Source organism: Microcaecilia unicolor, chromosome 3 (assembly GCF_901765095.1).
Source record: "Microcaecilia unicolor chromosome 3, aMicUni1.1, whole genome shotgun sequence".
NCBI lineage: Eukaryota > Metazoa > Chordata > Amphibia > Gymnophiona > Siphonopidae > Microcaecilia > Microcaecilia unicolor.
Window position 1 is genome coordinate 302282996 of NC_044033.1, and position 17029 is coordinate 302300024.

Sequence of the window (17029 nt, forward strand, 5' to 3'; positions counted from 1 at the left end):
TCAGCACAAGGAGGACGTCATCCGCATAAGCCAGAGCACGGATCTCCTGCTCTCCCAATTGCACTCCACTGATTCTGGGGTCATAATTTAAAAGACGTAACAATGGTTCTAGGGTGATATCGAACAGGAGTGGTGATAAGGGACAGCCCTGTCTTGTTCCCCTATCTGGAATCTTGACGAGAGCCCCCCGTTAGCTGTAATATGTGCTTCCATACCTGTGTATAAAGCCCCTATTGCCTGCGTTACTCCAGTAGGGATCCCAATCCACTCTAACATTTGAAATAGAAAGTCCCACCCTACCCTATCGAAAGCCTTGGTAGCATCTAGACTTATCAATACTCCGGGGGTCTTCTCTGTTCGACATTTTGCCATTGCAAGCAAGACTCTCCGGATATGTAACACAGAGTGTCTATTGGGAAGAAATCCCACCTGCGCTGGCCCAATCACATTGGGTATGCACTTATTGAGTCGTGTGGCCAATATCTTCGCTAGGAGCTTGATATCGACGTTAATTAATGATATAGGCCTGTAAGACTCTGGCTCTTCAGCAGCCTTTCCGGGTTTTAACAATAGTGATATGCAAGCAGTATTTTCATGCAATGGGAATCTCCCTTCTTGGATTACCGCTTGGTGATATTCAAAAAGTGGCCGTATCAATTGGGGTTGTAGTATTTTATAAAATTCCCCGGAATACCCATCCATCCCTGGTGCCGAATATGATTTTAACCCTTTTATGGCCACAGAGAGCTCTTTGGGCTGGATGGGGGCCTCTAAGCATGCTATATCGGAATCTCCAAGTTTTGGCATTTGGGCCTTTCTAAGAAAGTCTTTTATATGGGCTTCCCTTATTGACTGTTCAGCGGTGTATAGTTGTGCAAAATGCTTCTGAAATATTTGAAGGATCTTATCTGGGCTATTAGTGAGGTTACCTCTCTTGTCTTTCAGAACCGATATAGTTCTTCCTCCCCCCCTTTTCCGGACCACCCGAGCCAGCATGCTCCCCACTCTATTTCCAAATCTGTGGAACCTGTATTTTAGGAAAGTCCTATTTTTTTCCGCTCTTTCATGTAACAGTGAATTCACAGTTGCCTGAATGGACTGATATGCCTCCCTGTTTACTGTGTTTTGCCTCTCCACGTATCGACGTCTAGCCTTCTGTAGTTGCCTATTCAGGTGAAGGAGTCTTATTGCATTCTTTTTCCGTTTATTCGCTACATAAGCAATTAGATCCCCTCGGAGCACCGCCTTACCAGTACACCAGAACAATTGTGGGTTGGATCCAGTTTTTTTTAAAGATGTTTCTAGCTCTTCTACCTCCAGGGGTGTGAACTGATTCTTTAGCTGAATAGAAGGTGGAGTTGGAGGATTCATCTTCTGGGACTTGGTGACCTGCTTCCAGCTGTGCTGTCTGCCCAAGATCTTCTCTCCCTTTGCTGGAAGTCCTCAATGTTTTGACCTGCGTCTCTGGGTCAAATTTCTGGTTGTCCCAGATGTTTCTTAGTCTTACCACTTCTCTTAGTTCTTGTACTTCTTTCACAAGGGACTCAATGTAAGTACATTTATTACATGAAACCAGAATCTTGCTTTGGTCCAAGGGTTTGGTCTTGACAGTGGTAGAAGCTGTACTGAAAGCAGTAGCTTTAGGGGTTCTTTGTTTCTTTACCATAGTTCCAAATGTAGGGGCTGTTGTACTTCTAATATAATAAAACGCACCCTCAACGTTCTGAAGCCACGTTCTGTGAAGCCAGAAACTTGAAGCCGGAAGCCTCAGTTCTGTGAAGCCGGAAACTTGAAGCCGGAAGCCTGAAGCCTTGAAGCCTGAAGCCTTGAAGCCATCTGACGTCACTCCCAGGCTGAGGCTGAAGGGTTCAGCCTGCCGTCTCTGCCCCGCCCTCGCGAGAAAACAAACAAATCCGGAAGCGAAACGTCAGGGAAGGAGGCGGCGCTCCCGACGTCTAGCCTTCCCTCCTGTGTTCCGCCTTCAAAACAAGGCGGAACACAGCGAAGAGGGAAAGCTAGACGTCGGGAGCGCCGCCTCCTTCCCTGACGCTTCGCTGCACGAACCGCCACGGAGGTAAAGTTAAAAAGAATAACAAAAAAAAACAGGATGCATGGATGCGAAGGGGGGGGGCATGGATGCGAAGGGGGGGGGCATGGATGCGAAGGGGGGGGGGGGGGGGGAGAAGAGGGCGGGCCAGGCTGGGACATGGGAGAGAGCGTAGCATGGATGCGAAGGGGGGGGGGGGGGGAACATGGAAGGGCGAGAGGGGACTTGCTGGAAAAGGATGAATGGAGGCGGCAGGGGATAGAGGAGCATGGATGGGCATGGATTGGGAGGGCAGGACTCAGGGAGAGAGGGAAATTGCTGGATAGGGAAAAATGGAGGGACCAGGTGACAGAGGAGCATGGATGGGCATGGATTGGAAGGGCAGGACTCAGGGAGAGGGGAATTGCTGGATAGGGATGAATGGAGGGGACAGATGGGCATGGATGGATATGGATTGCAGAGCAGGCCTCAGGCAGAGAGGGGAAATGCTGGATAGGGAAAAATGGAGGGGCCAGGTGACAGATGAGCATGGATGGGCATGGATTGCAAGGGCAGGACTCAGGGAGAGGGGAATTGCTGGATAGGGATGAATGGAGGGGACAGATGGGCATGGATGGATATGGATTGCAGAGCAGGCCTCAGGCAGAGAGGGGAAATGCTGGATAGGGAAAAATGGAGGGGCCAGGTGACAGATGGGCATGGATTGCAAGGGCAGGACTCAGGGAGAGGGGAATTGCTGGATAGGGATGAATGGAGGGGACAGATGGGCATGGATGGATATGGATTGCAGAGCAGGCCTCAGGCAGAGAGGGGAAATGCTGGATAGGGAAAAATGGAGGGACCAGGTGACAGAGGAGCATGGATGGGCATGGATTGGAAGGGCAGGACTCAGGGAGAGGGGAATTGCTGGATAGGGATGAATGGAGGGGACAGATGGGCATGGATGGATATGGATTGCAGAGCAGGCCTCAGGCAGAGAGGGGAAATGCTGGATAGGGAAAAATGGAGGGGCCAGGTGACAGATGAGCATGGATGGGCATGGATTGGAAGGGCAGGACTCAGGGAGAGGGGAATTGCTGGATAGGGATGAATGGAGGGGACAGATGGGCATGGATGGATATGGATTGCAGAGCAGGCCTCAGGCAGAGAGGGGAAATGCAGGATAGGGATGAATGGAGTGGGCAGGTGACAGACAAACATGGATGGCCATGGATTGGGAGGGCAGGGCTCAGGGACAGAGGGGAATTGCTGGAAAAGGATGAATGGAGGGGGCAGGGGACAGATGGCCATGGATTGGGAGGGCACGGCTCACACTCTCTCTCTCATATACAATGTCTTTCTGACTCTCACTCTCACACACTCTGTCTCACACTGTATCACATTCACTCTCTATGTGCCACACAGTCACTCACACACTCGCTTGGTCTCATACACTCACTCAAACAGAGAATCTGTGTCTCACACACACTCTCTCTCTCGCCCACACACACACACTCTCACTCACACTGTGTCTCACATATACACTTGCACACACTCTCATTCTCACACACACACTCTCTCACAAACACACTCACACCCAGACTCACGCTCTCTCTCACACAATCACACTTTCACTCTGACTCTCAAACAGACACTCTCACATACACTCTCCCAAACATACACACTCCGAGGAAAACCTTGCTAGCGCCCGTTTCATTTGTGTCAGAAACGGGCCTTTTTTACTAGTGTGATAATAAATTATGTAGCAGCCTGTCACTTAACTACCTGTTATTTTTCCTACTCCTGTTCTATGGGATATAGGGGGTAGGTAGTTAACGTGTAATTTTAGAGTAAGAACTGAGTACCTGTTAAGATTTACTGTGTGGGTGGAATTCAATGTATGTATCTGACTATTTGAAATTCAGTGATTGAGTTTTTTTCCTTCAGGGTATTTATATTTATTTATTTTTCCTCTTCTTTCCCTGATGTACTGGTTGGTTGTAGACCTAATTGAATAGATTAATCTTGCAAAGTAAAGTCCCAGAATAAATCTGATCCTGATCTATGGGTATAGCTGATTAATAATGATTTTTGATTATCCTGCCAATACAGTACTGCCAACAGTGAGAGAAGCTTGATGAACAAGTTTAAGGAAGAGAAGGTAAAATGGTATCCTATGTGATATATAATGAGAATAGCAACCCCGGCTTCCAACTCCTCAGGCAGAGACGGACCTTGTGGTAATCTTCCGCTCTCACAAGCGTAGGCGGTCGGTGGCCCAACTGTTTGGGGAGGCTAAAGGGGGCGGGGTTAGGGGTGGGGCCTTGGGCCAGGCTTACATCCATAATTCTCACAACACAGAAAAAAAAGTAAAAAAAAATAAATAAATCACAATACCTTTTATTAAATTTAGATATTAGATGTGTATCATATGTCAAAGAATAAAATGGTTGCTCAAAGCAAATTCTAACCACAATCACTCAACTACAAAACACTATGCACAACTTCGTGCAAAAACACACTCAGAACCTTACTGTACCATAAATATTACACTGGGCAGACCCTAATACACCAATATACCACCCATATGGAAAATGCAGACCGTCAACAATATAAAACAAGGGATCATAATATCACAATTTTCATGTACAGCCACAAAACACCCTTTTAGGGTGGCTAGTGTTCACAATGAACTCCTTTTATTAACGACCATATGTAGATCCTTCAAGAGTAGTGTATCATGATTTAGGCTCTACACCCTTTCTGATGCTTTGGTGCCACCTCAGTAAGGCCAACACACAATCTCTCCACTGCAAAACACTATAAACTTGTGCAAAAACACACTCATAACCTTACCAAACCATAACAGCACTAATTCCAAGGACAGGACGAGCTACAACCTTATGCACGGAAAGGCAGCACTATAATTACACCGGGCTCTAAAACACCAGTACACAACCTAGTGAAACAAAAACAAAAAGGGCTGCAAATACTACACGCTAGCAGAATACTGCATCTTGACCACACATGAAAAACACATGACAACAGATATGAAGGCAAAATACTGAACTGGAAAGTTACCTCAAGAAGTCCTGGGTTTAAAATTTCCAAGTCATTCCCTCACCAACTTTTCAGTGTTTCTTCCTAGTAGCATCTATGATACTTTCTTATTTGTCCTGTTTGTCATGGATAGATTGTAAGCTCTGTCAAGCAGGGACTGTCTTATGTGAGTATACAGTGTTGTATATGTCTAGCAGCATTATAAAAATAAATTAGTAGTAGACACTGTGCCCCTCTTGTCTCTGCCATCAAGAGGAGGGCAACAACTTTCTTATTTCCTTCACATGTAACTAAGATGCAGACAGCAGTTCAGTCCAATATACTGCACCATTTCTCTACAGAATTTCCCATACAACACAACTCCTTCAAAACAGAAGCAGTACTTGACTCAGTGGAACCATGGCTTTTAATGTACAAGTGACTGTACATTATTATATACAGCCAGGAATAAATGAGGCAGATTTGGACAATGCAAGCAATACAACTTAGCAATTAGAACACAGAACTATGAAACTTTAGGATCCAGGTTCCCCTTGGTACCTCGACCAATACTACTGTATGAGCCTGAATAAAGTCACTGAGGGCCAGAATTAACAGGACATCTGTGAAGAGTCCAAAAAAGCTGCCTAAAAAAAAAAAGTTAACAGGTGCCAATCTGCCACAAATGACCTTTTTTTGGGGTGGGGGGGAGGAGAGAATACAGACACATTAACAACTGCTCCAAATTGTCAGTTTTGATGCAGAGAAGACATTTGATACTCTGTTCTAGTCTTTCCTCTTTGCGGTATTGCGGAAAAGCGAAGATACTTACCTGTAGCAGGTATTCTCCAAGGACAGCAGGCTGATTATTCTCACATGGGTCGTCGTCTGCGTTGGCCCGGGGAAGTAGCATTTCGCAATAGCAAACAAAAGTGTTTTGCCAGAGTCTTCTGGTGCGTGTGCATGCGCGGAGTAACCTCCCACCTGCCGCACGAGCGAGTACCTCAGTTAAATTAAAAAGCATACAATAGCAACTCCAAAAGGGAGGTGGGAGGGATTGTGAGAATTATCAGCCTGCTGTCCTCTGAGAATATGTGCTACAGGTAAGTATCTTCGCATTCTGCGAGGACAAGCAGGCTGCTTATTCTCACATGGGTGGTATCCCTAGCATCCAGGCTCACTCAAAACAAAGAACATTGGTCAATTTGGTCTCGCAATGGTGAGGACATAAAATAGGTTAACCTGAAACTATATACAACTAGCTGAGAATGCAGCCTGGAACAGAATAAAAAAGGGCCTAGGGGGGGGTGGAGTTGGATTCTAAACCCCAGATTCTGCAGCACTGACTGCCAAAACCAGCTGTTGCATAGGGTATCCTGCTGAAGGCAGTAGTGAGATGTGAATGTGTGGACTGATGGCCATGTTGCAGCTTTGCAAATCTCTTCAAAGGAGGTTGACTAAGTGAGCCACTGATGCAGCCATGGCTCTAACATTATGGGCCGTGACGTGGCCATCCAGAGTCAGCCCAGCATGAGCATAAGTGAAGGAAATGCAATCTGCTAGCCAATTGGAGATTGTGTGTTTTCCGATGGTGTCTCCCCTTCTGTTGGGATTGAAAGAAACAAACAACTGGGTAGACTGTCTGAAGGGCTTTGTCCGCTCCACGTAAAAGGCCAATGCTATCTTGCAGTCCAAGGTGTGCAAGCTGCTCTCGCCAGGGTGGGCATGAGATCGGGGAAAAAATGTTGGCAAGACAACTGACTGGTTCAGATGGAACTCCGACACCACCTACGGCAGGAACTTAGGGTGTGTGCGGAGGACTACTCTGTTGTGATGAAATTTAGTATAGGGTGCATACACCACTAAGGCCTAAAGCTCACTGACCCTACGAGCTGAAGTAACAGCCACCAAGAAAATGACCTTCCAGGTCAAGTACTTCAAATGGCAGGAATTCAGTAGCTCAAAAGGAGCTTTCATCAGCTGGGTGAGAATGATGTTGAGATCCCATGACACTGGTGGAGGTTTGACAAAAACAAACCTCTAATGAAGCTAACAACTAAAGGCTGTTCAGAGATAGGCTTACCCCTCTACACGCTGATGATAAGCACTAATTGCACTAAGGTGAACCCTTACTTAGTTGGTTTTGAGACCAGACTTTGACAAGCGTAGAAGGTATTCAAGAAGGGTTTGTGTAGGACAAGAAAGAGGATCTAGGGCTTTGCTGTCACACCAGATGGCAAACCTCCTCCATTTGAAAAAAAAAAGCAACACCTCTTTGTGGAATCTTTCCTGGAAGCAAGCAAGACTCGGGAGACACCCTCTGAAAGACCCAAGGAGGCTAATTCTAATCTCTCAACATCCAGGCTGTGGGAGTGAGAGAATGGAGATTGGGATGTAGAAGCGACCCATCGTTCTGAGTAATAAGAGTTGGAAAACACTCCAATCTCCACGGTCCCTCGGAGGACAACTCCAGAAGAGGAGGGAACCAAATCTGACGCGGCCAGAAGGGTGCGATCAGGATCATGGGTCCGCAGTCTTGTCTGAGTTTCAGCGAAGTCTTCCATATTCAGTGACCACTCGTGAGGTTGCATTATCTTGCTCAGCCTGACGGCCAGACTGTTGTTTACGCCTGCCCGATGGCTTGGAGAAACATGCCAGGACAGCGCGCCTCAGGCCACATCTGGACGGCTTCCTGACACAGAAGGCGAGATCCGGTAACCCTTGCTTGTTGGTGTAGTACATTGCAACCTGATTGTCCGTTTGAATCAAGATAATTTTGGTTGGACAGCCTTCAGAACGTTCCAGATCGCTCTTAGTTCCAGGAGATGGATCTGAAGACCTTTATCCTGAACCAGGCTCCCTGAGTGAATCCCATCTACATGAGCTCCCCACCCTAGCAGGGATGCATCCGTCGTCAGCATTTTTTGTGGCTGAGGAATTTGGAATAGTTGTCCCATGGTCAAATTGGATCAGATTTCCATCACTGAAGCAAATTTCGAAATTCGATGAACAGTTGCATCACATCCTCTAGATTCCTTGTAGCTTGATACCACTGGAAAGCTAGGGTCCATTGAGCTAATCTCATATAAAGACGTGCCATGGGTGTTACATGTACTGTGGAGGCCATGTGCCCCAAGAGTCTCAACATGTCGAGCTGTGATCCTCTGAGATGCTTGAACTGTGGACATCAGGGACAGGAGGTTGACTGCTCTTGTCTCGGGAAGATAAGCCCGAGCTGTCTTCGTGTCCAGCAGTGCTCCAAAGAACTCCAATTTCTGGACAGGAGTGAGAGGGGACTTGGGAGTAATTTATTACAAACCTCAGTAGCTCTAGCACCTGAATAGTCATTCAGGTGCTCTTCACCAGCCAATCATCGAAATAAGGAAACACATGTACTACCAGTCTGTGTAGCGACGCTGCGACTACTGCTAGATGTTACTTGGTAAACACTCTGGGTGCAGACACCAGGCCAAAAGGCAGCACACGGGTACTGAAAGTGCTGTGCTCCCAACAGAAACCGAAGATACCTCCTGTGAGCTGGAAGTATTGGGATGTGAGTGTAAGCATCCTTTAAGTCCAGAAAGCATAGCCAATCGTTCTCCTGAATCATGGGAAGAAGGGTGCCCAGGGAAACCATCCTGAACTTTTCTCGGACCAGCAATTTGTCCAGGGCCCTTAGGTCTTGGATGGGAAGAATCCCCCCTGTTTTCTTTTGCACAAGGAAGTACCTGGAATAGAATCTCAGCCCTTCTTCCCCTGGAGGAACGGATTCGACCGCATGAGTCTTTAGAAGGGCGTAGAGTTCCTCTGCAAGTACCTGCCTGTGCTGGGAGCTTTAAGAATGAGCTCCCGGAGGGCAATTTGGAGGTTTGGATTCCAGATTGAGGATGTATCCTAGCCGGACTATTTGAAGAACCCACTGGTCGAAGGTTACAAGAGGCCACCTTTTGTGAAAAAATATTAACCTCCCTCCAACCAGCAAGTCATCCGGCACGGACACTTTTACTGAGGCTATGCTTAACTGGAGCCAGTCAAAAGCCCGTCCCTTGCTTTAGCTGGGGAGGACAGAGGCCTTAGACGCACGCTGTTAATGAGAACAAGCGTGCTGGGACTGAGCCTGGGTAGGCTGCGAGAAGCAGGAGTGTACTTACGCCTAGCATAGGAATAGGGAGCACTCCCCCCCCCCCCCCTCAAAAAAAAAAATATCTCCTAGATGAAGAGGCTGTAGTAGAAGGCGCCCGGCGGGAGATAGAAGCCATAACATCATTATGCTTCTTGATCTGATCAACAAGATCCTCTACTTTCTCACCAAAAAGACTGTCCCCCTGGCAAGGAACATCCGCCACCCGCTGGACAGAATGATCCAGGTCAGACACGCAGCCACGAGAGTCTGCGCATCACTATACCTTGAGCAGCGATTCTGGACACCACATCAAAAGTCATAAGAGCCCCTGGCCAGGAATTTATGACACGCCTTCCGCTGCCTGACCACCTGGCGAAAAGGCTCGGCCTGCTCCGGAGGGAGGGCATCAACCAAGCTAGACAGCTGCCTCACTGAGTTCCGCAAGTGGACGCTCATGAAGAGCTGGTAGAACTGGATACGGGCAGCGAGCATAACGGCCTAATACGTCTTCCTCCCAAAAGAATCCAAGGTCCTAGCTTCTCTGCCTGGGAGCACTGAGGCACAGTCCCTAGTACTCTTGGCTCTTCTGAGGGCGGAGTCCACCACCACAGAATGTGGGGTAACAGACCTCAACAATCCAGGTTCACTGTGGACCTGATACTGGGAATCAGCTTTGTTTGGGATCACGGGGCCAGTGAACGGCCAAGTTCCACATAAGGACTTCCTTCAGTACCTTATGTAGAGGAGCCATCACAGCCTCCTCTAATGGCAGGAATTCAGTAGCTCAAAAGGAGCTTTCATCAGCTGGGTGAGAATGATGTTGAGATCCCATGACACTGGATGGTCCAGGACCTCAAGCATCTCAGCTGCTAGGAGACCGACGCATCAGCACCTCCTGTATAGAGGGGGAGCTGTCCTCTCAGCGCCAATGCTTCTCTGGTGCCGAATCCCTCGATGCATCAGAGCTCCCGGCACCGTGTGTAGAAGGAGATCGATGACTGTGCTTCTTCGCCTTCGCTCAATGCCCGTTATCGCGACTCCTTGGTACTTATGAGAATGACGTGGAATCCTCGCGTCTCCTCTGGGTTGGATCCCACATGGTCGGTCCCGGGGGGCTAGCAAAGCAGCCGGCCTCGAGACAGGTGGAGACCCACTCGATGCCTCACTGTTTCCAGCGCGACTTGGTCTCTCAGCAGCCATTACTGCTGCTCCTGATGTTGATGCCTCCCTCGATGTCGACGCCCTCGGTACCGATGTTGAAGGACCAGACCAAGTCCCAAAAAGTTTCTCTCATTGGCTTCTTGAGCCACTTGGGTCCGTTTCTTCATATGAAGACACAGACTACAAAGCAGCTGGGCTGTGCTCGGGCCCAAGGTATTGGATACATCAGGAATGGCTATCTGTACCTGAGATGGTCCAGTTGCACCGTTTGAAGCCGCTGGATGTCTTTGATAACATGTAAAGAAAAACGGCCTCAGCGAAATCAAAAGACGCGATTGTCCCAAAATGAAAGGGCACAAAAAGGGGAGAAACCCGACCACTTGGCCTAAAAGTTGGCCACGTCGAAAAGAAAGAAAACTTAAAATTAGGAAAAAATACTAAGAGGGAACTAAAAGGATAAAGTTCATCTTTTTTTTAAACAAACCAACGATGAACAGCAAAAAAAAGTCATGAAAAAATAAGACTCCTTTCCCGGGCCTCAACGAGCAGCACAGCAGGAACCTGCTGCGCCTCGTCGCGGAAAAAGAAAAACAGATGCTTGCGTGGCGGACAGGAAGTTACTGTGTGCACTGCACGCCAGAAGGCTCTGACAACTTTTTTTTTGCTATTGCAAAATGCCGATTCCCGGGCCAACGTGGACATTGACCCATGTGAGAATAAGCAGCCTGCTTGTCCTAGGAGAATATGGGGTTCTTGACTGACACTGTTCATGTCCTTTATTCTGACTCATGGGTGTTTAAGGGGGTCAATGGGGAATGTTCGAGGCTGTTTGGTATTTGTAGGGGTATGTGAAAGGGGTGTCCCCTGTCTCCGCTCCTCTTTGTTTTATCCCTGGATTCCCCTTATTAGGGAGACTAGCTTACATCCAGAAATCATTGGAATTCAACTGGTAAAGCTACCTTTACTATCTTGGCTTTTGCTGACGATTTGCCAGCACTGCTGGAATTATTGCAGGAATTTGGTGATTTTGCTGGGTTTATTTAGATTTATTTACCACCCTTTTGAAGGAATTCACTAAAGGCGGTGTACAGTAAGAATAGATTAAACATGAGCAATAGACAAATACAGCAGTAAAAAATATTCAAATAATACAAAGTATGGCATAGTATACTACTTACGTCAACACAATACGTAATAGAACATTTTAACTGATAGTGAAGGGTATAAGCAAAGATGGAACATTTAGGCAGGTAAGAGAATAAGAAGAGTTAGAAAGTAAGGTGACTAATTTAAAGAAAGTTGCACACGAGGTCAGAGAGATGGTCAATTATCTCAGAAACTACTTGAAATCCCTGGCATTGGCCTCTACGGAGGAGTTACAGAGAGACTGAGGAGCTGGTTTCCCGCTTCAGTGGGCACGGGAATCTTTTCCCTATTTAGGTATACAGCTTTCTATGCAGGTGTCCCATCATGTTGGGATTCCAGCGGCCTTGATATCTGTTCTCCATTGTAGAAATGTCTTTATGGAACCTCTCTCCATGTTCGTCACTTACATGTCCCAAATTGGGTGGGAAAAAGTCAAGATGGGAATGTAAGAAATGCATTTCCAATGACACTCGGCAGCCAAGTTGTTCATATGCTTTAAGCATGTTGTCTACTAGTTCAGCATAGTTTTCAGCTCGTCTGTTCCCAAGGAAGTTCTGCTCTACTAGCACAAATTTATTGATTGCATTTGTATCCCACATTTTTCCACCTATTTGCAGGCCCAATGTGGCTTACATAGTAACCGTGATGGCGATCGCCAGTTCCGGTATTAGCAGATACAGAGTGACAATGCAGAAGGTTCATGTAGGATAAACACATCAGGGAATAAGGAGGAAGGATTGAATTGTGATCAATTCGAGTCTTAGTTTTGTTGTGTTGTGGGATCGAGGCATTTAAGTTGGGTCATCAGGGTATGCCTTTTTGAATAAGTAAGTTTTTAGTGATTTCCGAAAGTTTGATAGGTCATGCGTTCCATAGTTGCGTGCTTATAAAGGAGAAGCTGGATGCATAGGTTGATTTGTATTTAATTCTTTTGCAGCTTGGGTGGTGTAAGTTTAGGTATGTGCGTGTTGATCTTGTGGGTGTCTCTGGCTGGAAGGTCAATGAGATCTGTCATGTATCCCGGGGTATCACCATAGATGACTTTATGCACTAGAGTACAGATTTTGAAGGCAATCCATTCTTTGATCGGGAGCCAATGTAGTTATTCTCGTAGGGGTTTGGCGCTTTCGTATTTCCAAAAATCAGTCTGGTTGCGGTGTTTTCAGCGGTTTGGAGTTTATGATTTTTTTCTTTACATCCCGCGTAGATTGCATTACAATAGTCTAGGTGACTTAGTACCATTGATTGTACCAAATTGCGGAATATTGCCCTTGGGAAGAAAGTTTTATTCGTTTGAGTTTCCACATTAATTGGAACATTTTCCTTGTATTTTTCGATTGGGTTTCTAGCATGAGGTTTCGATCGATGGTAACTCCAAGAATTTTTAGGTTGTCAAAAACAGGGAGGGTGTAGTCTGGGGTGTTAATATTGTTGGGTTTGTTGGTGTAACGGTAACGGAGTTCAAATATGCGTGGGATATGCATAAAGGAATCCTGTGCATAAGGAATGGATCCTCAGAAGCTTAGCTGAAATTGGGTGGCGGAGCAGGTGGGGGGGAAGAGGGGTTGGTGTTGGGAGGTTAGGATAGGGGAGGGCAGACTTATACGGTCTGTACCAGAGCCGATGATGGGAGGCGGGACTGGTGGTTGGGAGGCGGGAAATACTGCTGGACAGACTTATACAGTCTGTGCCCTGAAAAGGACAGGTACAAATTCAAGGTAAGGTATACACATGAGTTTGTCTTGGGCAGACTGGATGGACCATGCAGGTCTTTTTCTGCCGTCATCTACTATGTTACTATATGTTACTATGTTACTTGTAAGCAAGGAGCACTCGCTTTGTCAGATTCTTGTGCTGATCAGTGTATTTGCCACATATGTAGCAGAAATTGTCAGGATCGATAACACATTTGCGTTTATCCATCTTGCCTTACATACTTACTGCTGACATCAGCCAATAGACCTGCCTGAGCGCGTCCGGTCAGGTCCGGGCATGTCCGTTGGAATATTTCCAATATATAATGCATTATTATAACTGAATAGGCTTTGCACGTATAACTTAAAATCTAGATGTGTCAGGCAAATTCAGAGTTCATATTTGGAATCGGCGGGTTCAATTTAGTATAAATCACATGTTTTTCTCTCAGTAGCAAAATCATTGTAGCAAAATCAATGAATCATAACCTTAACAGGTATGAATAGCAAGATCAATAGCAAAATCAATGAATCATCACCCTAACAGGTATGATTCATTAATGAATCATACCTGTTAGGGTGTGGGAGGGTTGGGGAAGGGTGTAGGGGGGCGAACCAAACACAATTTTTCTTACCCTGCTTCCAACATACAAACCCTTAGAGGGTGGGCTCTGTTGCTTGTCTTAGTTCTTTTCAGTATATAGATATATTTGCTGCTCATTAGGCCTCTATTATACTTTGGGCTGGCCTTGGTTGGTTGTGTTTTAGCTGGGATATATGGGCATCTAATAAACTAATAGTCGAGAAGGCTATTTGAGTAGGGATGGGAGGGTGAATACTGTTAAAATATCTTGATGACGGACTATGTTCTTTTTTGGCTATCTGGTAAACATCTTTTTGGTCAATTGCATTTTGGTGTACTTATATTGGTTGCTGTATAGATTTTGATTGGTCATCAATAAGAATGTTGAAACATAACTCCTGCTCTGAAGTTGGCATACATCAGTGGTTCCTGAATTATGTGTCTGGATTTCAGATGGGGTCATCATCAGTAGATAAGGCAACATGAATAGGCCTGCTCCCTCTTTCTGGATCTCATTTGTGACTTATGCCATATAATACCAATCAGTATAGAGCCTGTGAGGCAGTAAACATCCACAGGCTCTGCCTACTCTCTCTCTCTGGGCTTCCTAATGGGCTGTACTGGTACCTGTAAGCACACACTAATGTACTGGTGTCCTGTATTAACTACTGATATTGTTGCCACCATAACTGCTAATACTACCACTGTCATGCTTTGGATAAAAACAGGGGGGGGGGGGGGGGGAGAGTGAATGGGAAGTGGGGTTTTCTTATTTGTTTTTGTCATCCAGGGTCAAGTGAATTTGTAAATGTTATAATGGGGTCATATATTGGATAAAAGTTTGGATGCACTGATGTCAAAATGTTTGCATGTGCTTGGAGGAAAACGTTTGTCACTTTCACACCTATTTGCCAATATATGCATACATAACATCTTTTATAAAGTTATCACCTCATGTAAAAGTATATCCAATGGCAAGATAGTGTGTACTTGTGCATGTATTTAGTACAAAAGTGTTCTGGAGCACAGTTTGGTTAGCGAGCAGACAGAATAGCAATCTATGGTTATACTTTATTATAAAAAACACATACATTTACACCTTCTTTAAGGAATAAATATTAATGGGTGCATTTAATATGCAACTTCTGAGGATTTGTGCTAGAACCTATGTGTCTATGAAATGGGCTACAAGTGTCTATGCCGTCAAATCTATGTACCTGAGCATTTTATACAAGTTGCAAGTGCATCACAACTTTACACATACTACAAGCCCCCAAGAATATCTATGCATAGATCACGTAAAACTAGGTTCATACTTTGTACACAACTTTTATGCAGATATGCAGTCATGCAATTTAGAAATCTCTTGTCTCTCTAAAACAGGCTTTACATGTGGGGAGAAAACCTTCATAAAATTAAATCTGTACTGTAAATTTTGCCCAGTTACCTGGTCATCATTTGATTTAACCGAGAGTGTGTAGTATATGATGCTCAGCAAACAAACTAAACTGAAAATTGGGACTAATTTTCTATGTGGACCACCACGTATTCGTAAATTTAACATAAAAGCAACTTTCGACACTACTGCGTATTAGAACAGTGGTGGCTCATACTGGGGCTAAAAAAATGGGAAAGATACTTGGTATGACCAAATTTAAAAATGAAATATATTACACTTTTTTCCTGTTTTATCTTTTTGGACAGTCCAAGTACTTCAGTGAAGAAAAAGGGGTGTGCAACCCAAAATATTTGAGAAACTATTAGAATTTAAAGTAGCTGAAAACATTTGGCTTATGTTATGGGATATACATATGATTGAAGAACATTTTGTTAGTTGTGGAAACGCAGAACTGAATGATGACCAAGAACTAGTCAAGACTAGTTGCATGCTTTTCTCCAACCCCAGACTACACCCTGCTGCAAACCTGTAAGATATTAAGGAGACAAAATATTGTTGGAAGGTGACCATTTCTGTAAAATAGTTGGTCCACCCAGCAACGGGACAACCTTGCTGTAGCTTGGGGGAGGGGGGGGGGGGAAGACACAATCTCCAAGCCCACCAGCTGAAGAGCACCTCTGAAGGCACCCAAAATTCCCTGCTGCTAGGCTCAGTAGTCAGTGGCAGCATCCCTGAGCAGGCAGTGCCAACAACCCACGCATGCACAAGAAGTGAGCATATGTGAGGTGCTGGCAGCAGCAGCTCAGGAATGCTGTCAACTGCTGAGTTTGGCAGCAGGGAGTTGGTGCCTTTAGAGGTTCTTTTCAACTGGAGGGGTTTAGGGATCCCTGCCAGCCCAGGTATCACTATTCTGAGTTGGGGGTGGGGGTGGAGGAAAGCAGAAAGGACATTTTGTACCCATAGACCTACCCAAAATTTGCTGTTGGAAAGCCTTGGTCAGATAAATCTGAAGAATTCCTGCTGCATTTCTACCTAGCCAGTTGCTACAACTCATGAGCAACACAAGCCTGATAACTTAAATTGAGAATAATTTGGTATTAACACTTTAATACATACTGCTCCTCGAAGACTCGGAGAAATTGCAAAGTGTTATGAATTTATAAAAAGATTTCATATAGCAAAATTCTCACACATTAAATGTTGCTGCAAGTTTATTTAATGTAATTGTGTGCAGATTCTGCAATAAGAAGGACTGGGAAACAAATTGAATTTTATAATGAATAAGGTGCTAAGTCAACAAAATATATTGCCCCTCCAACCACAAAAAAGGCAGTTTTTCACTGCCATTCATATCTGGCACAGGTAATACTCTGTCTTGGTGATACAGTTTGTAATGAATGCAAAGTAGGTGTACGCTAACAAGAAATAATAAACTACTTACTGCTAAGCACCAGTGAACTCCAAGATGAATAGGTACCAAGAGAATATCCACGGAGAAAATATCTATCTTTTTAGTCCATCGTTTTACAGCTTGATAGCCAGCAGTTTTTAATCTACTGAAAAAAAAGGTACTGAATGCGTTGACTTTTGGCAGTCCTTTCCGTTTACTTCTCTCCATCAGCAGGTTCATGTAGAAATTAATTATCTGTCAGAAATAATACAAAATGATTTTAAATTTATTTATTTTTGTTACATTTGTACCCCGCGCTTTCCCCACTCATGGCAGGCTCAATGCGGCTTACATGGGGCAATGGAGGGTTAAGTGACTTGCCCAGTCACAAGGAGCTGCCTGTGCCTGAAGTGGGAATCGAACTCAGTTCCTCAGTTCCCCAGGACCAAAGTCCACCACCCTAACCAC

At 45.4% G+C, this 17029-nt stretch overlaps 1 protein-coding gene across 16 annotated transcripts in view; it reads right to left on the reverse strand.

Moving 5' to 3' along the window:
* SENP1 (SUMO specific peptidase 1) overlaps window positions 1-17029 on the reverse strand; it is a 347559-nt gene that overhangs the window by 124826 nt on the left and 205704 nt on the right. For all 16 annotated transcript variants that reach the window (XM_030198243.1, XM_030198250.1, XM_030198244.1 and 13 more), the window contains one exon: window positions 16613-16816. In XM_030198243.1, coding sequence (XP_030054103.1) covers window positions 16613-16816 — 204 coding nt within the window. The remainder of the gene's footprint in view (window positions 1-16612; window positions 16817-17029) is intronic.